Here is a 23,656-nt window from a genome sequence, read left to right on the forward strand (position 1 = left end):
CTAAGGGTGCTGGGTCCCTGTGCTGCCGCTCGCGCTCTCTAGGGTGCATACTTGTGGGGCACATATATTCTCTCTCATTAGTTCTGCAGCTTTGGGGCCCTCGGGGTACTCCTGTGCACATGTGCTAGGAGTGCGGTTCCCACTGTGCTCCGCGGCTCTGATTGAGTCCCTGATTGCCTCCACATTAAGGGGGCTGCAATTCTTGTGTCGTGCCCGGCCTGATGAATTGGCGGTGCAGGGAGGGGAGGCAAGGCGGAGGTGGGGGTCGCGGCACACTGAGCTGTTGTTGTCGCCCTCGCCGGCCGCTGTTCGCCAACCCCCCGAGTGACTGAAGGAATTTTTCTGTCCAGCACCTGATGGGAGAACATCACGAGATCGTGATCAGCGCTGATCAGCAGCCAGACCGAAGAGGCGGATATGTGCTGGTGCTTTTGGCAGCTTTTGAGCTTTATTTCTTCAGTTAACCATCTATTCCTTTTTTCTAACCATCCTCAAAGGTAACTTAATAAATCAGTGCAAAATCTTAGCCTATGTGCTCTGAATGCTGTCCAATATTTTCAAATTTGGTCCTTTTAAACTTATTTTTCCACCACACCTTCGTGAATAGAATTGAAGAAATATCAGCTCTAAATCCACTCCAAGTGTCACAATTCAAAGCCAACTGTGAGGATCAGTATCATGAGTATGAATAAATGTGAGGAGCAGAAGCATCCTGGATGTTTGATGTGTTTTCTGATACTTCACTGAAGAAAACTGCACTTTTTGGGTAAGCTTTAAAGGGTCATATCACCGTGTGGGATAGATGGCTCTTCAAAGCAAGTTACCGTATCTGAAAAGTGTCCTTTTTGATTCGAGGCTCATCTTCTAGCTGCAAATCCTTCAGAAATGTTAATAATTGTCTCCATCGTATGCCAAAGAGCCCGTCCAATCAAAAGCTCATTAATAAAGTGTAGAATATGACACTGATTATTCTTGCCAAGCACCAGATGTCCACAGACTGTTTTTTCTGGCCTAAATCTGGTGGGTCTGAAAACAGACATCCCTCTTAAAGGCCATGACTTTCCAATGTCCCTTTACGTCTAAATTTGCCTGAAAATTGAGAGGAAAGAGTGTGGTTTCAGGCAGACATTAAACTTAATTTGAACCACAAATTCATCCACAGAGAAGTTTTTTTGATCAGAGCTCCAAAAGACATCCAAACAGTTCATTTTTGGTGGAATAAATTTGGTTTAAAGGTGAAATTTTAGACATTGTTTGACATTTTAGTTGGTTTGTAGATGCATGCAAGCCTGTCTTTGTGCTTTTGTATGTAACTATGGGTAAATATATATGACCTCATACAAGCTGTGGGCAGGACGGGGTTCTAAGTAAGCGTGGGAAGCAGACAATACTAAATATGCCAAGACAATTGTTATTAGACATCAATAAAGTGATTAAATACAAGAATTAAACCCCAGGGTCAATAAAATGATGTCAAACACCAAACTGAGTGCAGGTTGGACTTGAACTGAAAGTTTAAAGCTACTTTCAGCCACAGCAGGCTGCTTGATTTGCAAGAGTTTTTTTTCCGACCAGACGGCCGTTGTGACGCAATCCCAAAGGGTCGTTTGCTTGTTTGGTGATTGTATCAACCAGGATGGATCCACTAAAAAAGACACTTTAAAGGCTTGAAATTAAGATCCAAAGCTAAGCCTAGCTTTATCATTCACAAAACAGACTGTATGAGGACAACCTATCTGGGTACATGAGGCTATGATTAACCGATTGCATGTTACTCTTAATCGCAATAACAGATATTATTAATGTGGGAGTTGTGCAGATTAATGGCCAGGGCAGATGGAGGATAAGGAGTGGATGGTAAATGTTGCAGGGATGAGTAACAATAATTAGGAAAAAATACTTAGAATGAACCTCATGAATGTCAGCACCATCACAAGCAGATGTGGTTGAGTAGTAGGTATGTTCAGAGCCAACATGCTGTCAGTTAAGAAGCTGGTTTAAATCTCAGGACTGGGATTTGTTTCACGTTTAATACCATTATTTTAGTTCTGTTTTGAGGAAAAGTAAGTAAACAACAAGTGTAGTGTTAACTTTTGATTATACATGACATAACCTTTATGATCACATGATGAGTGCAAAGATCTGTGTGGATGTTTGCACACCTGCCTTTTGTTGTGTCAGAATTTATAATACACCAACTATGAACCCTAGGTGGTGAACTTCAGGCAGACTTCAGGAACCACTGAGTCTTCATCCGTTAGTGTCCACATGTATAGATGATATCTATGTTGGGTTACCGGTAACCCCTCTTAACCCTGCACCGTTACGTTCTACACCTTCCATGCCAACCAGAGTCATTGCGGGCTGCGTTGACCTGACGTGTAGTTACATTTCCTGCCAGATTACTTTGTCGGGTTAAGATGGGTTTCTGGTTACGTCGGAAGTTGATGTAGATTTCCTGCAGAAGCACTAGCTGGGCTTTAATTTCCAGCTGCTGCTCCTTCTGCAAAACGCTTTGCAACCTACCCCACATTCTTTCATTTCTTGCTGTTTCTGACTCAATGTTGTATTTGTTAGCACAGATGTCACTGTTTTTCATCATGTTTCGACTGCGTTAATGAACAAAGTTTATACCAAAGTGAAGATAGGAGTTCCTGTAAAGTACTGCATCACGTAGCTGCTGTAGCGGGCTACATGCTTTCTAGAGACACAGATCGCTGTTTTGGCTTTGACCTTTGACTCAGGAAATGTTAATTCAACATGGAGAACATGACTCCTGAGAATAGCAGTCTCTTTTGCAAGAGTGTCCTGGCTGAAACAGACAATTAGTCCACCCACAAATACACACTAAGATAAGTATACACCAATGGCAGCTGGTCCACTGAGGTAGAGTAGGTTACTCCTCGTCTAATTTTTGAGAGACACAAAAGGAGTTTAAAATATAGGAAACAATGCTGCTGTTTAAGTTTACTCTGTCCATAACAAAGTGGACAGAAGAAGGCAAATAATGTAAAATAACACCACATGGTGAGTTCATTTTTCTTCGAACTGGTTCATGTTTGAGTCAGGAGCTGCTACTGAAACAAAACCTCCAAAATGATGAACTTCAAAGGTAAGAAAACTTTTAAAAATCAGATTAAATCAGTGTCACAGTCATTTTAGGCCAAACAGTGGCAGTAATGTTCATGGATAGCATTTGCAGCCTGAAGTAAATTTGTCCAGATCACCCACACTCACCAAGTGAGACCAGCTCACTCATATTTAAGTGATTAGAGTGCCTTTGTTTCAATTCCAGTCTGAGTTTTAGCCGCAGACAGAAGGAAAAGAGGTAGAGCTACCAGAGGTAACTGAATGTGCAAAAACACTGAGATACTTGAGCTCACGCCCTCACTGACCCCCTGAAGCCGAAGACTCTGGAGTTCAAGGTGAGTCTTTGGCCCACCTGCTGGCTTCCCTCGCCGCTCTGAGTCCCGCTTGTTTCTCGTCAGTCCTCCTCCTGTCAGCCTGTCAAACCGGGGAAACATAACTCTGCCGCTGCTCCGTGCACACCATGTACTTTCTGCATTTTTAATCATTGCTTTGCTCATTTTGCCGAGCTCCTCTTTGTTTTTCTGCCCAACACCTGATGTGGATTTGGGCCCACTTCACCTACCTCACATCATGGGTCAGCAGCAGCCCATCCTGCTGGAGGTCGAGGCCTCCCAGCCGGCTAATCTCCTGGTATGAGTGACTTCATCAGTTAAGAAGGCGCTCGCCAAAAGAATGTACAACTCATGTAATTAAGAGGCTTAGATGAATTTGTGCGGGAGTACAAAACGCCATTATCGTCTTAACGGGGATTTTGGTGCAGAATTATTTTCCTCACGGCCGCACACTTGGAAGATTATTTTTCTGAATAGCCGTGAGGCCGCGCGGTGGATGTGTGAGCTCACCTCGGAGCTCTGGGCAGTAAGAACAAGAGCTGAAAGATTAATGAGCACAGTTGTTTTTCCAGGAATCACAAGAGTCGTGATGTTTAGATGTGCAAAATACATGAAGCGGACTGGCTGCGCCGCTCGTGGTCGAGTTTACCCAAAACTCAGAGATTATGTCCTTACAATGAAATAACAGCTGCAGAGGTTTGGAGGTTTGAATCAACAAGACCGAATACTTACCAGGAGCTGGTTATTAGCACATACTGGAAAGATCAGTGAGGCTGCAGCTCTGATTGGACAGAAAACACTCCCAACGACGATTTAAGAGAATTAACTGAGACTTAAATGTCCTTAATTAGACTTTTATCAGATTCTGGTCTTGATTTCACTGAAAAAAAAACTGAACTGGGGTTGAATTTATTTATAATTTACCTTTTTGAACTGCATTTTCATTATTAGGGGTGTGGCCTGTGACTGGTGTGCAATTAAGCTAAGATTTGAATTATATGTTTTGCATATAACAAACACAATCTGCAAAATAAACTTTAGGTTTTCCTGGTTCCTACATCTGGGAGTTAGGGCAATCTGTTGCACAACATAATGAACCAATTGTCTTTTTTCTGACATTTTCACATTACACCCAAATTTCCCCTTGTATGACAATTAAAGGATTATTCTATTCTATTCTTATTCTATAAAAAATGTCCACTGTGGCTACCTGGTTAATAAAATGGTAAAACTGGATTTAGCTGTGTCACACAAGAAAATAATATAAGTTTACATGAGGAGATGATGGGAAGCTGGTTTTGGTTCTAAATCCTGAAATTGTTGTTTACTTCAAGCATGACATGCACATATCGTCCAAATTATGATGTAGCACGTTAGCTTTTCCTGTGATATCAGTTTTTAAACGGTAGGTGTTTAATGCTTGTTCAGTTTTTATCTCCAAAGGAGATAAAATGTTAATATTGATATTTCTACTGCGTTTGCACACTGGACTGTGACAAGATTTACACAATCTGCAGCCATTTTTCCACAAATCGACACCATCTAGTTTTCCCCCCAGATTTTTTGGATGAGTCATGTATTTCTTACAATTTCTTTATAAATATATGGTTTGTAATTACTGAGGAAATGTTATTTAGAGGATATGTGTAACATTTTCTTTATGCCAATATGCTGTTTGTGAAGAGGAAGAAATTGTTGTGTTTACAACTTCTGTGTAACTTTTTTCTATGATAAGTTGTGTTCTAGGGTTGTGGGAAAAGTTTTGTGCTGCATGATGCAGACTGTAAATGACATAAACCACATTAATATGTATAAATGAGAAACTAAATGTTTAACTCTGTTATAAATGTCAGGTTTAACATACATGATTTTAGAAGAACAAACAAAAAGGATAGTGATCGAACTTTAACTTATTACCGTGTTCTTGTTTTCAGTGTTACAGGTTTTAAACAGCCAAATTGTTACTGTTCTACTTAAGATTTATGTGCATATGAAAAAGCCTTACAGGGTAAAGTGAAACAGCTGGTAATTGTAACACTTTTCTTTAGTGTCCTTAACAGGAAATAAATTCAGTGCTAATCTTCAAAGCTGCCTATATTACACAAAATTTTACACCCTGTTTTTATTTTTTCCGCAGGATTGCAGGTTGCAGACAGAATTTTGTGGTGATACTGCACAGTTTTTGGCTGTTTGTGGCTTACCTGCTGGGTAAAGGAAATTAACTTTAAGAAAATTAGCTAAAGAGATAATTATTTCATCATAGAGTGCTGGCGATTTTCATAGTGAGCAGTGCCAAAATAGCTTCCCTCAGTACAGCTGTCAGTTTCACATCCTGATGATGACATGACACGTTTATGGCTTCATGAAACCCACAAAACAAAGTTCAGAGCAGGATCTAACTTACATAATCAGAGTGACAAAGCAAAAACCGCACGATGCAGGGCTCCGTCGACGTATTTGCATAAAGAATCATTGCCAAAAAAGCATCCGAGCCAACTTGCAAGCGAACTAATTTAACCTCTCTTTGTTTCGGGGGTATTTTTGATTACTGGCTGACCTGATAATAGCACGTGTGAACATGTGTGAAAATAAAGACACATACACAGAGTCGCCGTATTCTCCAAGAGAGGTGGCAACCATTCAAGAAGGCAGCTATTAAGAGAGCTTACTCCTTTCTGAATGTGAAACGTCGCTCAATGAGTGACATCACTCGCAGCTTGTGTTCATACAAATCTCCAGATCTCACTGGAGGCAGCTTGAACAAATATTGGCAGCGAGGACGGAGCTTTAACTCGCAGCTTTCCTCACACACACACACACACACACACACACACACACACACACACACACACACACACACACACACACACACACACACACACACACACACCCTGTTTGGCTCCAATCACCATCACAGCCGAACACGCAGCCATAATTTATGGTAATATATGGTCGGGGTGTATATTTACTTTAAAGGCAGCCTGATAAGGATCATGTGGCATGTTTCTGGTGAGCGTTGGGGAACACAATTGGGAGATTTGTTGCGGGGCTCTGGAGGCCCCCGCTGACCCCCCGTGGGGCCTGAACACTGAGGCAGTGTCTCCGCCTCAGGCTCCGTCCATCACTCAAAGGCCGTCCATCAGAGCACCGAGTCCCCCGGGTGAACGAATGAATGAAAGACTGAATGAACGACTGAATGAACGAGAGGGTTCATCCTCACACGTGATCCGTCAGCTTCTCTCAGCTGTTTGAGATCTGAACTCGGGCGAATTCTTTTGCTTTTTATTCAGCAACTCATTTATCTGTCTTGGTGCGAGTAAAACTCTCAAAGCGATGGTCCGGTTTTCGGGTACAGGAGATTGATTGGCCTTTTCATGGAGGTGCTGGCAGGCCTGAAGTTTTCGTTGGCCTGTTGTGAGCCTTTGCAGTCGCGGGCTCCTGTCAAAAGGTCCATTTTTAAGCTGCAGCAGGTTTGTTTTAATATTACCAGAGCAGTTTTCCTCCTGTTATGACAGCTGGAGAGGACTGCAGGGTAATAAAGCAGCAGACAGATGAAACTGAATCGATCAACATTTCCGTAGGTAGAGCTGTGTTATCTGGATGAAACTCTGCACAGAAGAGGTGTGATTGCTTGTGCAGACGTCCTCAATGATTGCCTCCAAAGCTTTAAAAACACTCCGTGAAAGCAATCAATATGAACTTTTTTCCTCTCCTGCCACCTGTTGCCTTTTTACCACATTAAATGTGACATACAAAGACGAACTCAGGCTCAGACGAGGTTCAGGCTGGAAAAGTGGAAAAAATGGAAGACTCTTTTACTGTCTTTAGTTCTTTAAATAACCCCAGTTTGTGCCACCACATGTGGAGACTCCCTCCTGTTTTCATTCAGGTATGATTTATTTTTTTCACAGAAAAGTGATCGGCGTGTGGAGACCTGAGCATGTCAGCCCATCAGCCAGAGACGAGCCCAGATTACCGATTAGCACAGAGGAGCTTTGTCACGTCTTCAGAGGAATCCCAACATCTGAACACCACCAACTTTCTTATGCCTACGGTGTTGTTTTAGCAGCTAGCGAACTATCAATCACTAAACATCAAATGAAGTCATGTCAGGAGGCCTGGCTTGAGCGTGACTTTTTCTTACAACTTACACGGAAACTGTAAAAGTACAACTGAGTAATATTTAAACATAGTACAACTGATTTACCTGGAATTTTCTGCCATCATGAGAAAAACGCCAACCAAAGCAGTCAGTTAAATTATACAGAAACTACCAAATGTTCTAAAACTTGGTGTCACAGTGGAGCAGAACCGATGTAAGAACCCAATAAATTCTGGATATAAAATCCAGCCAATTGTGATATAACTCAGGCTGTCTGCAATATCAGATAAATTTGCGCAGGTTTCGAAATAATCGCAAATAATCTTATTTATTAATTCTAAGGTCAAATGGTGGAGAGTCCCAGATATCTAGTGGGAGTATCCCCCCACAGAGGGACAAAAGGACCCCCTGATGATCCTCTAATCGCCTGAGCCAAGGTGTGAAACTGGGTGTGGGTCCCAATCAGCCAGAGTTTCAGGTGAGCTCATTGTGAAACCTGGCCCCACCTTATCATGCGAATTCCTGAGGTCAGATGGCCCAGGATGTGAGTGGGCGTTAAGGCATCTGGGAAGGGATCTCAAAACTGGATTATAGATGGCAGAGAGTTGGTGTCGTAAACCCCCGCCTCTGTTCAAAGATGGTCGCTCACAGTGGACATAGATGGCTTCTTTCACTCCTCTTTCAAACCATCTGTCCTCTCTGTCCAAAATGTGAACATTGGCATCCTCGAAAGAGTGTCCTTTATCCTTAAGATGCAGATGGACAGTTGTGCAGTGAAGGATTCCACTTCTTGTGTCTTGATTTTGACCCAGGTGTCGTCCACATATCTGTACCAGTGGCTGGGTACTCTTCCTTTGAAAGAGCCAAGAGCCTTCCTTTCCACTTCCTCCATGTAAAGGTTGGCTACAATAGGTGACACGGGGGAGCCCATGGCACAGCCATGTTTTTGTCTGTAAAAGCCTCCGTTGTATTTGAAGTATGTTGTGGTGAGGCAGAGGTCTAACAGTGTGCAAATCTGATCGGGTGTGAAGTTGAAACGTCTTCAAGCAACTTAAAGAAGTCCAGACGCTTTTCTTTGCAAGCTCCTTTGACTACGATGACCTTGATGACTGAGAACCTTCACAGACTTATTTATTAATGCAGATCAATTGCCAACATGTTGCAATCAATCTGAGCCTGTGCTAATGAGCACAACTTGAGTGCCTCTTTGCATCAGGTGGTTGCAAAATGGTTGTTTTCTGGTTATATTCCTATATAAAAGCAAAACCTGCTACGTCACTACTTGTGGAGAAATTTCAGAATTTCTATTTCTGGTCTGTGAATTTCTGGCTGGTCTCTTAATTGAACTAGTTGTGATTTTGAATTTTGCAGTTTGTAGATAGCAGCTGATTTGTAGTTTTTGCCAGTTTATCATCTGTTAAATGTAAGTGCCAACTGGACCTCATTCAATATCAAACTAATATTAGACTGACTTTATATTTATTGATTTAATTTTTTGATGCACCACAGTTGTGCTGACGATGGTATCTGATTGTGAGTGGTCCCCGTCTTTAAAGCCACAATTACAAACGCAACAAGATTTGTTCACTGGACATTTTTTCGATGATTTTGTTTGCGGCTGAGTCTTCAACCAATGATGTCCCTAGTGTGACTCTAATATTATTCCAATTGCAGGTAAATGTGCAGTTTTGCCCCTCCATCCACTCATACTAGGGAATGATGTATTTACCAACACCAACCATGTGACACAAAAATGTGTTGTATTTCAGCCAAAACACGTTTTCTAAAGTTCAGAAGACAATAGTATGTGTACAATATATGAAATCTAGGGCTTGCATCAAAAATCTTACACCTAGGGCCTTCCAGTACAGAATTATCACAGGTTTGCTCAGATTCACGCTCTACTAGATTTGGGAAGGAGATTGGCAGTAGCAGGCTCTGTAAGAACAACACACAGGACCACAGATTTGTGAAACAGAAAATTAGCTTTATGCAAATATCTTGTTCAGTTCCATTTGCGTTTTTGTTGAATTTGGAATACCTTAAAGCAGGGGTCACGAACTCCAGGCCTCGAGGGGCGGTGTCCTGCAGGTTTTAGATATCACCCTGGGTCAACACACCTGAATCAAATGATTAGTGCTTTGCCAGGCCTCTGGAGAACCTCAAGACATGTTGATGAAGTAACTTAACCATTTAAATTAGCTGTGTTGGAACAAAGACACATCTTAAATCTGCAAATATACCACAAAAATAATTTAAACAACAAAGATGGATACAATACAATTTTTCAACACCCCCAAAGAAAAGGAAAAACAAGGAAATGTGGTACCACTTCACTATTTACTGGTTGTCAACCTCCAGTTTCCTTATGATGTCACTTTATCTTGGTCAAAGAACGAAATTAGTCTCAGGTGGAGAAAAGTAGCAAAGAAAATAATAAGGTGGCTCTCAGGTGGAATCCCTTTTGTTTTTCGTCTTCCACCCTACCAGTATGGCAAACATCCACATGTCGATGTCCTGACACGCAGAAAACATCCACAACAGCAATGGCATCCTGGACCACGATGAGGCAGTTCCTCACACAGCACAGACAGAATTGTCTCTCAAAAAACAGTCTGCATGTTTTAATGCTTTGTATCTTGTTCTATGTAATCTCAAAAAGCCCCTAAAAACAGTCAGTGATCACTGTCGGCCTCTCTCGGGTTTTAGTACCACAAATCATTTTAAAGCTCAGTTTTTAAAACCTTACGATGTAACTACAGCCCAGCCCATGCAGCAGTATATTAATGACTAACCTTATATTGTGGATTATCTCAGTTGTTCTCCCGACTGAAGTTCGGTCCGTTTAGAGCATCCTGCCATGCAATTGCATTTGTCCCGAACCTTTGGGGACCCTCATGATAACTTTTATTGAGTGGAATAAAATTAGCGTTCATCCTCCAGCTTCACTGTTTATATTATGCTAACATAGCTGTGTCGCTAGCGATCACGTAGCACATCATTATATACCAGCTAGTCCAACTTCAGTAACCCTACAAATGTCACTGTTGCACACAGCAACGCTAATCATTTTATTACAGATCAAAGGATTTAGACAGTTTTTAACTCTCAGTGATGCTGCAGTGATCGTGTGACTTAGGGACCTGCAGCGAGTTTGGGCCCAGACATGGCTAATGACGTCAGACTTAAAGATGGATAGTTCAAAAAGTTCGAGGACTCCGACTCCTTTGAGTTATGTACTTGTTTGTGGTTCATCGCTAACAGCAGCTCTCCTACAAATGTTCATGGAGCTCTCTTTTTCTGTTAACTGGAAAAAACAAAAGAAAACGTGTTTCACGCCAGCATGGAGTTTTTTCCTTGCTGTGTTCTTTCCTCTGCACCACACCTTCACACCCACTGGAGCTGCAGGTGATGCATTCAGGGCAAGCCCGGAAATGAAATTACCAGAGGAGAAAGCTACCATATGGGAAAACTACGATGCATTCAAGGAAACCCGTATTTCTGAGTGCTATAAATTCAATCAGGGTTACATATGGATGCCTTATTACACACGTAGAGATGCATGTGGTGTTGGGATGCATCTATTCAGTTAAATTTATTTTTTATTGACTATATTTACCACCAATCCACTACAACAGTCACCCCAAGAGACTTTATATTGTAAGGTAAAGTAGCTGCTATATTAAAAAAGCCCACCCGCCCCCAATCATTGACAAATCCATACCTCATCTCTTGATATTATATGTTTGATAAGAAGTTAAGAGAGACATTTGTCTTTACAAAACCTGTAGGATATAAAAGATTGGAAACAGTTAGAAACACCACAGAGCTGACTCTGATCAAGACAAAAGAGAACCCAACAAGAGGCTGAGAGCTTCCTAAACCTCAAGTGCAAACACTTTGGACAAGATGTCAAGCTGTGGAAATAAATCACCATCAGAGGTGACTCTCCCAATCACATTGCAGGAGCGGGCCTCTCCTCTGCAGCCTTCTAATCAAGCCTGAGAGCAGGGACAGAAACCAGCTGCACCGCTAATATGAAAGGGAGCGTTTCATGAGAAAACAGGTGAGACGCCTCTCTGCCGTCTTTGATGACTACAATACAAATGTCTTTTCCCCCCGTGGTGACTCTGAGCTTGCAGCCTTGCATCAGGATAAGCAGCAGCAGCTCTGGGGTCACATGTACAGTAGTTGAGATGTTTCAGGATGCTGGAACATTCCCATATCTCAGAATAACAAGAACAAGATGTCCTCCGGGGGGATCGCCAGTAAAAAGGCAAATGGAGGGAGCGGGTGGGGAGGGCACGGTGCGAGATTGAGTTGGAAAGGCGAGGGGGAGAATTGGAATGGCAGTGGGCCGGGTTCCTAATGCACACAACGAAGGCCAAAGTTTAGAGCCGCTCTGTGCCGGGAATACCAAGCGCCTGGCCCCCTGCTCGGCGGACAATGAGCCAATGGGCGTGCTATGGCAGCTTAATTCTCAAAGAGCGAGAGGCGAGCGCTGCCCATCTCTTTCAGCGCTGAGCAACAGAACCAAGTGGCATAAAGACATACTGTGGACGTGGCAGAAACTGAGCCATCCGTGCTTTCACGCAAACCTTCTTCAAGATCTGAAGTCAGGGAATTAAACCGCTACCAACTCTCAAACATCTTCCAAGCCCAGGCACAATTTATGGCGAGGTGGGAAATCACCACCAGCCAGCACTTCAATGCAGCTAAATGCAAGTCTGGAGCCTTTACCAGCCACTTTGGAATGCTTTCTGCTCTAAACATGCCAGAGTCTGACATAAAGTCACTTCTGCAGAAGCTAAAAGCTGCTTCTAATTAGGAACATGTTGAAATATTTTTATTTTTGGCAGGTCTTTCGTTTTAATCTGAATGGGAAGTCCAAACATTTAGTATTACACTAAACCTTTTTTTTTTTTTTTAGAGCTGCTGTGGTTCAGTCTCCCGAAACACTCCATGATGGCACAGCAGATCCCATGGCTATGTCTTTTAATGTCCAAGCATCCAGGCGTTCAGTTATAAATTTGACGATATTGCTGTTATGTCAAGAGGGTTATTTTCATCTTTGAATTTGCAAAAGCCATCAGAGGACTGTTTTCACAACCTACACAGTATTAATAATAATAATAAGAGAAAAACAAGTCCACTCTTAGTATGTTTTTACTAATGCAGATTAAATATAATTACATTTTTATAACACCACCTCATAGAATAAGGTAGGAAAGCTACAAAAATACACAGAAAACCCCAAGAATCAAACTGACTGTTTTTGAAAAAACAAACAAACCAAAAAACCAAAAACCCAAAAAACTTACAACTTAAAGTGTTTTTTTGTCCCCTGTCACCAGTGTTGGGGAGTAATGCAATACATGTACTGGCGTTATGTATTTAAAAAACAAAATATGAGTAACTGTATTCTGTTACACTTAACATTTAAAAAGGTGATATTGAGACTTCGATACCAGACTTCCAACAGACTTCGATATTAAAAAGTCTGACTTTACAGCAGAAATAAACATTGTTCACAGTCTGATTAGAAACCCCCCAAAAACAAAACAAAAACCTTTTGGCCTCTGTAGCTTAATCTACTGCTTTATAACAACTGTGCAGGTGGCGATTTATTTATAAAACTCACCTAATTAAACAGTATTAAGGCTTAAAGTTTGCAGTGGCATGGCCTCTTTGACTGACAGGCAGTTACAGCGACTAGCAGTTTGCTAGGCTTTTGTTCGTGTTTCATCTGATTTGTCTAATTTTCTAATAAACAGAATCACATCATCAGCATAAAGTGATCGTTTCCAGTCTGTTGTATTTGGAGCACCTTTAATGCAATTATCGGTGAAATAACACAACTTACTGGGCAGGTATCTATGTTTATGTGATGCACCAATATGGTCCATAGATGCAGCTTGCTAAACACACTGGCTAATGTTACCTGTTAACTTAGCACTATTATGAGGTTTCCTCATGCTTTGTGTATTTGTATCAGAGATGTCTCCCATATTGGATGTAATACAACTACTAGTTACTACAGATGATTGATATTTTTCAAATGGCTGGCAGTAGTTCCTGGAGGTTGCTAGCTCTGGCTGAGTGAAATCAGTTGCAAAGAAGTTGCTGCACCAAAACATGCTAGACAAGGCAGTGAGTTTGACTCAAACTACGACCATAACAATATGCAATCACAAGGAGGTTGTTGCACCACTTGGGGAATACACGTTTTTCCCTAGTTCAGGAAGGTTTCAAGGGCAAAAATGGTCTTTATGTCGGTGTGAGTGAGGCCTTATTCATTTGAATCTATATAGTCAAAATGGCCAACAAGTTAACATCACATGGTTAGTGATCATGTCTGCAAAACCTCCTTACGCTGTTGTAAAAACATGATCGCTTCTGGCTCAACGGAAATCACGGTGGCAGCTAAAATGCTAATCGCAAGACTTTAAAGAGGACTTCACAACCAAGTGGGTGACATAATGGTATCAGCATTACAGCAATTGTTTCTATGGTATCTATTGAAAAAAAAAATTAGACTTCAAGGAGCGCAAACAGAGCCCCTATAAAGATTACAACACTTTAGTTTTTTCAAACAACAACAAGTTATCATTACAGGATCTGCACTTGAGTGCTGCGTTAGCTGGCTAATTTTTGTACACCATTTATGCTAATTATATACCTGACACCTTATATAGCTGCCACTATATAAAAATAACACCCTACTGAACCAACTATATGATCAACTAAGCCAACTATGATAGAGGAGGATCATAAGTAATGTAATCTTAATAACTGAAAAAAGCCATTTAGATGGCTCAAAACATACAAAGCAGTCGAATGGTCTATTTTGTCTGTTTCAGTAAGTAAGAAAAATCTGTGATTTTCACAAAACTTGCGGCAGAATTGACTTTCCATTTTAAATCAAGTTGTTATGTTAACCCCAAATAGGTCCAGGGGATGAGGGAAAAGTAATAAAAGGTGCCCAGGTTGAAAAAAGGAGACAGGGAGGCAAAATGGTTAAATTAATGGGTTTTATTAATGTTTCTATTAATAACTAAACTAAAAGAGACTGACAATACACTATCACCTTTTAAGGAAAGAAAACAACAAAACTCAGGTGTTGGTCAATAAACTGAAAAATAAGTCACAAAGGGTTCATCACTGAAACATACTCCTCTCCACAGAGCAGGAGCAATCAACCACCATACACACTCAGCTCACAAGCTGCAACCCAACAAGGCTCTCTGGCACTAGAGCTCTCTTTTTTCTGGCCTTAAGTATTCTTAAATGCTGATGGGAGTCAGCTGTACAAAAAAGGTGGCGCCTAAGACAGGAGAGCTGGCAGGACACACCCACACAAGGTCAGTTACAAAGGAGGTCCTGCTAGGGCCATAACACAAGTGAAAAATAACCGATTTGGATACCATTTCATCCATGCTTGTGTTGTGTGCGAGACATAAAACAGGCACACATAATGTCCTAACAAGAAAACCCCAGAACAAAACAAATTCTGAGAAAATAGATGTTTCCTGTCTCTTAAAAAATGTTCACGTTTGTGCAAAACCCGCAGAATCATAAAACTCAACAGCAGTTACATAATTTAACAAGAGAAACTGTAGCTGTAATAAACTGTCACAGAAAGAAAACAAATTAAAAACACAGTTGGTTGTTTGATGCCAGAATTTCTGTCCAGTGTGATTTCTGGATCATTTAAGATCTAAATAGCTGTTACAGTTGGGGGATAATTTAGCTGCAGGAGTGACGCTTTGTTTTTATCAGGCTGTAAACGGGTTTTTTTCTACTGTGAAGCTGCACATTTAAAAATGGAAGCCCATTGGTCAATTTGCATAGGTATTTGCCTATGCAGAGCCTTTACAGAGGTGTTTGCAACATATGTAAACGTGCAATTCTCCAATACACCAAAAACATGTAGCTTGATATTGATGACACTGTATGTAGGTTGAATCCTGATAGGCTTAACCTGTTTACTGCTTGCAACTGCTGATGCACCAAATGCACAACTAATGCCATCTGACTGTGATATACAAGCCGTCACATTTTTGCAGAAAAAGTGCTCTGTGATAAATAAGTGATCCTCAACATCAACATCCTGATGGCTCTAAACAAAAAAAGAAAGAAATGGAGATTCTGGCGTTTGATGACTTTTAATCTTGCCCATCAACTTTTTTTCATAAAGTTAAGAAAAATGTTTGGAAACCAAAGCTTCCTCTTACCCCCCGCCACATTGACTTTTTGGCCAGGTGAAGCTTTTCGCCCTGACAGCGGCGTTGACGCCATCACCATCTCTGCTCCACGTGTCCCGTGATTAATCTACTGGTCATTAGGCTGTGCTGAAACCCGATCCTCCTTTTCACTGCTCACTTTTTGTTGTTTCTCAGCCTCGGTGGTGAATTAGAAGCGAGAATACATTAGCATACTAAATACCAGAGAGAGAGGAGCTACGACCTTTTCTCAGGAAGTCAGGTTTACATCTGAGAGCACATCAAAGATAATGAGAAGGTGTCTGTTTTTATAAGTCTTTGCTTGATTTTTAACATACTTCAATAACAATTTTGGGGTCATTACGTGTGTTTCTTTCAAAATAAACCTTTTGCCTTTTGTCTAGCTGCTGCACACCAGCATTAATTCACAACAAGACGTCACAAATAGGAGTTTAAACGACTAAAATAGCTTTTTTATGAGCAGTGATGAATCAAATAGGCTGCAGCACGGGCCTACTTTCACATCCTGATAAAGAAAGTGAAGCAGAACAATGCAAAATTAAAAAAAAAAAAAAAAAAAGGATCCATGATTTGTATGGTGTGGCCCATAAAGGCAGGCGGTGGTGGTGGTGGTGGGGGGGTTTATTAGCATAACAAGTGCAGTGCAACCAAAAGCCATTTTGCTTCCTTTGTTTCAGCTAAGCAGCTGTCATTTGCAGAACATTATGCATTTTGGATTCTTCTATGCAAATTTTTTTGGGGGGACAATTTTTCCAACAATACGCACTTGGGCATCGAACAGAAAGTCTTTCATGGCATGGACCCCGGGGTGCCGTGAGCCGTGCCAAGTCAAACAATGGCTTCTTGCTCTGAGCAAGCACATCTCAGCCCTTCAATGCACCATTAAGTTCCCAGCACACTGCAGCCCCGGCCGGCTCGTCCACAAACACACTCTGAACCTGGTTCCTGGGGCCGCTGGGCAATTAATCAAGATATTAATGAATATTGACTGGGACATGCATGGAAATCGATTGTTAAACACCAAACAGCGAGAGTGGGTTAAACCGCACATATCGCTCCGGAAGTAGCAGCTTCGTCAGTGTACCTGATTGTCAGGAAACTTTGAGCTAGAGACCGACGTCAGCTTTCAGTCATCTCACAGCTTTCATCCGAACAAGGAGTTTAGAAATGTGAGAACATCCAGTTTTTTTCTTCTCTCTCCATTAGTAGCTAAGCTTCAAAAGAGTTTGAAACCCAGAAAATTGGGATAAATCAGTCTTATAGTTATAAAAATAACCACGATGACTGAAAGAATACTTTTGGTCAACAAGATCTATCTACAATAAGTAAAAGTTGGAAATGATTTCTGTATGTTGACTCCAGGCCCTTCGCTTGGTTCCATTTTCATCACAAGTTTTGGAGCCAACCTCCAGTGGCCACCGGATGAACTGCAGTTTCATCTTTCAGCCACACTGTTGCTGTTGGTCAAGCAATCTGGTAGTTTCCATGAACAGGGTGGTCCTGCATGGGGTCAGATTCCCAGCCTGAGTTATTGTTTCAGCCTGGCCTGAAAATAATTTGCAACGGCTAATATGTTTTAAAGGAAACAGAACCCAGCTTGTGCTTTGTTTTCTACTAAAATAATGATGACTGTAGTTTATTATCATGCATTTGTGGTAAGCCGCAAAGCGTTCCCCTGAAAACATTTAATTTAATGACAGTGACATAAACCATATGTGTCAAATATTTTATTTAAACATGCTGAGATTAAGCTTCAGAAACACCTAACAACAGATAATTATGATTACTTTGTTATTTATACGTAATGATGCTATGTTAGCGAATGATTTGCTTAATTATCAATGAACTGATCTGAAGGAACTGTTATTTCAGGCACTGAAACATCAGTACTACTCAGTACTAGTCGTGTGGAAGATCTTGTGAAAATTGATGACTTATGAACACAGAAAAGTACCAACAGACTTTGATCCTCCATGAAAAACCATGTGGGAAGGATCTGATTCATTGTTCAGCACAACAACGATCCCAAACAGACTGTTCTATGTACTAAAGCATACCTCGATAGAAAAACACACATTTTAACAGTCATTACAGAAAGACTCTTTAGGCTGTGTTGAAGAATAAAGGTGGTCTTAAGAAATTTTGACTATCAAGCTCATTATATTGTACAAACTGCCTGACATACTCTGTGTTCATATATGTTTGCACGTTTCAATAAATCACTGCAGCTATTTACCATTTTGTTTTGTTTATGCTTTGCTGTATTGCAAACCTCAGCGCTGTCTTTACATTCATCAAATATAGGTCACTTTGCTTTCTCTTATCTCCAAATATATGCCTGAATAACCAGGATCAGACTCCGCAAACAGTGGGCTGTTAGACAATAATATTACAACCAAATACACGAAAGCTTTTCTTCTTCCATCAATATCCTCTGATTCCTTTTAGTGTAAATGACTCGTCAGGTTTATAAACTGTATTAAACTCAGTTAAAGACGATTTTGCTTCAGTTAAAGGAGAAAAACAGTAAAAACCAACTACACTGATTAAAAGAATTAGGGTTTTAATCAGTCTCTCTAATTGGAATTGTAATAAACATTTTTCATTTTCTTAAAGATATTGGAAAGAACAAGAAACAATAACTTAACAGCTATTGAAACAGATTAATTGGTAACTAAAATAACCAATAATCATAACTGTTTTGCAACCTATACATAGAAAATTGCCCATATCCTCTAAAATCAAATATTTTTGATAGCTGCTAAAGATTTCTACTCTTTTTAGGGTCAGACAAGCCTTTGATTGTTGGCAATCATGCAATAATACCAATGAATTTGAGGTTTTTCCATATTTAAATAGCTCTCTGATTATAATAAAATGCCACTGCTATTTTTAAAGGATGACTTTTCTTGTTCCTGTATAACCTCCTTACCTTTTGAATTGTCAAGGAAAGGGGCTTTTATTCAGACAATGAAATTAGTGAACATAAGAAAAAATAAAAGGATATTTGATACAATGCTCGAAGAACAGAGCTCTGTCCTCCTAAAACATTCAAATATTCAATAAAGCGTGATATCTGTGGAGAGAGGGGAAGTTCCTCTCTTCTATCGATCCTGATCCTCCTGGCAGAGCCTTTCAGAGATGAACTGAATTAGTGTGATCGTGTGTGTTCATGTGCATATATGCGTGCATGTGTGGGTGGTTTCTGTCATGTTTCACTTCATTGTATTACTTGAATTATAACAGCGCGTAGCCCCGGGCCACGGCTCTCCCTGAACGGGCAAAGTCAACTCAAATTGGGTTATTGGAGACCTCGGGCTGAGCAGCCGGGCCACCAGGAATCCAAAATAAAGCAGCGGCCCCTTCTCCCCCCCAAAAATAGACCATCATTGGCAGGCAGAAACCAGGTTAATGCTGAGAGAAAACTTCCCAAGGATTTTCAGCGAGCTTGTATCCTCCACGTGTCCTCCTGACCTCCACAAGCCCAAAGTTCACCCCTGAGATTAAAAGGTGAGCTTCTACCGTGGTCCTCAATCTCATGGACCAAACAAAGGAGGCCCACTTTGAGGTCAGGGTTTGACCCCTGAGGGCAAAATCAATGGCGTTATTATAACTGTGAACAACAAGATTACATTAAATCAGAGAGATTTAAAGAAAGTGGGCCTTTTCACTTAATCTCAAACCTGAACAATACAGTTTCCGGTCATCAATAGAAAAGTCTGAGACTGTGATGCTTATTGGATGGAGAAGCTTCTAGATATGACGCCTGAGGGAAGGTCAAGACAGACTGAAAGGACTGAGATCATTTTTTCATTCAAAGCCACTAAATGTGAAACCCATTTTACCAAAAACAGGTTGTGTCAGTTATTTCTTTGGTACTTCATCTGCCCCGCAGACAAAAAAGTCTTTATCTCAAAGATGTTTCCTCTCAGAGCACGCTCCAAGAAATATATATGATAAAGAAAGTGAAATATACATTTATATACATCTATATCTAGCTATATTATCCTTCTCTATAAATCTGTGTATCTATTTATATAACTCCATCTATATCTATACATAATTATTAGTGTTCATTAATCTAGCAGCTGGAGTTTTGCATTCAGCATTAGATAATCTAGACTTATTGTTAGATATGTGTGCAGTAGGGAAGCTAGTAGGCTAAAATCTCTGAAGTCGTAATACTGGAGACAGCCACTGGTGTAAGAATGCAATGAAAAAAATTGCATTTTTGGTTTAACGTCAACATGTCATTGCTATAGAAGCTACAGTCATGCTAGCAGCTTGCTCTATGAGGCAGGTCCTCGGGACGAGTGGGTACGTGTCTAAATAAGAAAATTCAGCTGATCTATGTTTTAAGGGTGATTCCACGAGGACCTCTGAGCCACTCCCTGGTCAGTCATCTCTGACACTCTTTGAACTTCACAGAAAGATGGTCTATAAATAAAGTGCCTGATCGCCAAACAGGAAGGTATCAAATGACATTCATGCCAACCTATCCAAAAATTTAAAAATATTTCATTCAAAGCCAAAAACATCAATGTTGCGGTGACAGCAGAGGACAATTCAGGATTTGGCAAAAGTTAGAATCCTGTTGGCACGTTCATGGTAAATCCTCTAAAAATCTGAAAAAAATTGAGCCAGTTTTAACAAAAGTGATTTAAATCTAAAGAATATAATTGTGAAAGCAATAAAACATCAGACAGCTGATTTCTAAGCATCTTAAACTGAATTTGGACTCCACAGCTTTCCTGCATGTCTCCTTTCTTTAAATTCAGTGAACGTGAAAACAGCTCATGAAGTGATGACTGACGTGGCGTATACTCATTCAGCCTCTTTCACAGGATAATCAGCCATGACTATACCATGTGGTATGGATCATATCACATGTTTGGGAGGTGGGGGTGGCTGCATTACGTGAAACAGGGGCTTCTGAGCATGGGCTTGTTCAAACATCTATTCTGACAGCGGGATTAGAAGCACCTGCCAGCAAAACAAAGGCAAGCCTCAAGCCAGATGAATGAAGTGCCACTAACTGCAAGCTCCGCCCCCATCCCCGCCACTACCAGTCTTCTCGACTGAGGGGAGATGTAATGAGTCAATTCAGCTCTGAAGACGTTACGCCTGAGAAAAGGTTTAAGAGAGATGTTTTTGGTGGTGTAGGGCTGAACGATTATGGAAAATAATCTAATTGCGATTTTTTGCCCCAATATTGCGATTGCGATGCGATATGCGATTATTTTTTAAGGTCTTTGTCTTCTGTATTATTAAACAAAGACAAGCAATACATCATATAGTATGGCCAATACTATATTACATTAATTTTAAACTGTTCTTTCCTGGAAGACAGACCTCTGTTATGATGACATGAGGTGATGCATGAATTGATAACTGACATTTTTATTTAACTTCTTCAATCACAACAGTATATTTGAACATACACAATAGTTTATTTTTAGCTTACAAACATCTGAGCATAAAGTGCTGACAAGGAACCCTGGTGTAAACATTAAAATGAAAGTCAGTACAATGTGCAGATTGCAGAAATATACATAAAAAAATCAGTGGCTTTACCACACTCAGTTTTTCGACATCTGTGAACTACTAGACAGTCATTCAATTAAAAAATAATATTAAATAAATAAAACTAATAAATAAAAAATACACACATCTTACTGATCTCTGCAGTCAGTAACATTACACATAAAGTGCAAACATAATAGCAATTGTATAAACACACACACAAACACGCCTTTAAATTAAAACTGGCTGAACATCTTGATTATCTGCAGTAAGTAACAGCAACACAGCACAAACTAAAGTGCACAATGAGTATGGCTCAGCTAGCCATAATCATCCTAGCTCACAGGTTTTTTGCTAGGAAGACCAGCATATCTACTTTTGCTGGCTTTAAGGATGAGCGAGTGCAGGTCACTATATTCCCTCCAGTGCTGAACAGACGCTCTGAGGGGGCACTTGTGGCTGGCACACACAGATATTTGCAGGCCATCTTGCACAGTTGTGGAAAGTGAATGTTGTGCACCCTCCACCAGGCTAAGGGATCATCCTCTCCGTCAATGACAGGGGTCAACAGGTAACTATTCAACTCTGCCTCCACGACATCTTCAAGTGGCAGAGGCAAAGCTGAAGAGGCCGCACTGGTTTTAAAAAGACTACCAAGAGCCTTTCCCCCAGAGGCCTGTGCACTTGGAGAATTTTGAGCAGTTTCAGTGCGAGACCTCTTCTCCTGCCAGATGGGAAGAGAGACATTAGTTTTGCAGTTAGCTTATATATAAATATTATGTGTTTGTGGAAATATAATTTTCAAGGATTTACCTGATTATGTGTACATCTAGCCGATTCCACCATTTCTGTCTTCAGTCGGGCCTTAATGGCAGGAAGGTTGTCTGCGCTGATGTATTGCGTTGTGAACCTAGGGTCCATGAACGACGCAACATCCAAAAGCTCCTGGGTGTTGAGGTCACTATACTTGTCGTTGAGGTATGCCAGGACCTTGGTTTTAATTGATCTAGTCAGATCAGTGTCCTCAGCATTTTCAGCCAAGACTGATGTTGCCAGAAGATGGAGAACTGGCTTGAGGTAGGAGATGCTCACATACTCTTCTCCAGAAAGAGCATCAGTAAATTCGGAGAGAGGATGCAGTGCCTTATGAATGGACTCCAACACTTCAGCATCCTGCCAGGTTGGGATGAGGGAGCATGCATGTCGGTCACCTGTCAATACCTGCGATATGGCTTTCATCTGTTCCAGCACTCTGGCAATCATTTTCTCTTTGGACCCGCATCTTGTAGGGCAATCAGTAATGAGAGAGTGCTCAGGAAGCTTAAGCTCCTTCTGTGCCTCAGTGAGTGCTGCCTTTTTCTTCCAACTGTGCGAGAAGTGCCCCACCAACTTCTTGCACAGCCCAATTGCTCTTGATACTCTACCATCTTTGATTGCATTTTCTGGAGGGAAAAAAAAAGTAAAAAGTAAAATTAGTGTTAGACATACAATTGCAGTTATGATGCAAGGTTTCACCATTTCTCTCTCTCTCAAATTCAAAGTTGCTTTATTAGCATGACTATGGGAACAGTGTTGCCAAAGCTATTGTTACATACATCATGTCATACAAGAACATAAGACCATAAGACAAAAACAAAAAAGAAAATACATAAGAAGAGGTGGGTACATCAGGGTGGGGTTGACATAACATATCTAGAATTAACAGCAGTAAAGAACAAGATAAATAATAGTGTGGTGTGTTTGTGGGAGAGAGTGATACACAGGCTCGCACATGCATACGCACGCTCTCTCTCTCTCTCTCTCTCTCTCACGGCAGTAACTTACCAATAGCAAGATGTAATCTGTGTCCGAAACACTGGAGCCTGGTCCATTCGTTCAGCTGTGCTGCTTTCACCATATTTGACGCGTTGTCCGTCGTTATGCAGACAAGGTTGTCTTCAGGGAGATCCCAACACGCAAGCCCCTCTCTCAGGCCAGCAGCAATGTTTTCCCCTGTGTGGTCTTCGAGGAAGTAGGCCGTTTGTAGGCTGCGAGCTTCGAGGTGGAGGTCTTCGGTAATGTAATGCACCGTCAGACTTTGATAGGGCTCTGCTGTACGGCTTGACCACATGTCTGTTGTCGCCGCAAAAAAGTCAACAGCCTTTAACTCCGCTGCAACCCTCCGCCTACATTGCATATGTAGCTCGGGTATTGCAGTCTGACTGAAATACGTGCGGGAGGGCATTCTGTACCTCTTATCCAGTGTAGTTACCAAATTATTGAACCCAGGCTTGGTCACCGTATTGACGGGCATCATGTCTTTCGCGATGCAGTGGGTTACTGCTTTGGTGATTTCCACGTGCCGTTTTGAAGTGCGTTCATATGGC

General features: G+C 41.1%; 1 protein-coding gene across 1 annotated transcript; it reads right to left on the minus strand.

Annotated features, from left to right (window-relative positions):
- LOC147301717 (E3 SUMO-protein ligase ZBED1-like) lies at positions 1-23,400 on the minus strand. Its single transcript, XM_086283556.1, has 3 exons — positions 23,115-23,400; positions 22,118-22,732; positions 1-353 (listed from the first exon to the last, which is right to left on the minus strand). Exons 1-3 carry the CDS (start codon positions 23,398-23,400, stop codon positions 1-3), a joined length of 1,254 nt encoding a protein of 417 aa, XP_086139682.1.
- Between the last annotated feature and the right edge of the window lie 256 nt (positions 23,401-23,656).

This window comes from Aulonocara sp. 'chitande type north' Nkhata Bay, linkage group LG23, assembly GCF_057382095.1.
Source record: "Aulonocara sp. 'chitande type north' Nkhata Bay isolate Kocher_YH1m ecotype deep benthic linkage group LG23, A_spYH_male_GT1.1, whole genome shotgun sequence".
In the NCBI taxonomy this organism is placed as follows: Eukaryota; Metazoa; Chordata; class Actinopteri; order Cichliformes; family Cichlidae; genus Aulonocara; species Aulonocara sp. 'chitande type north' Nkhata Bay.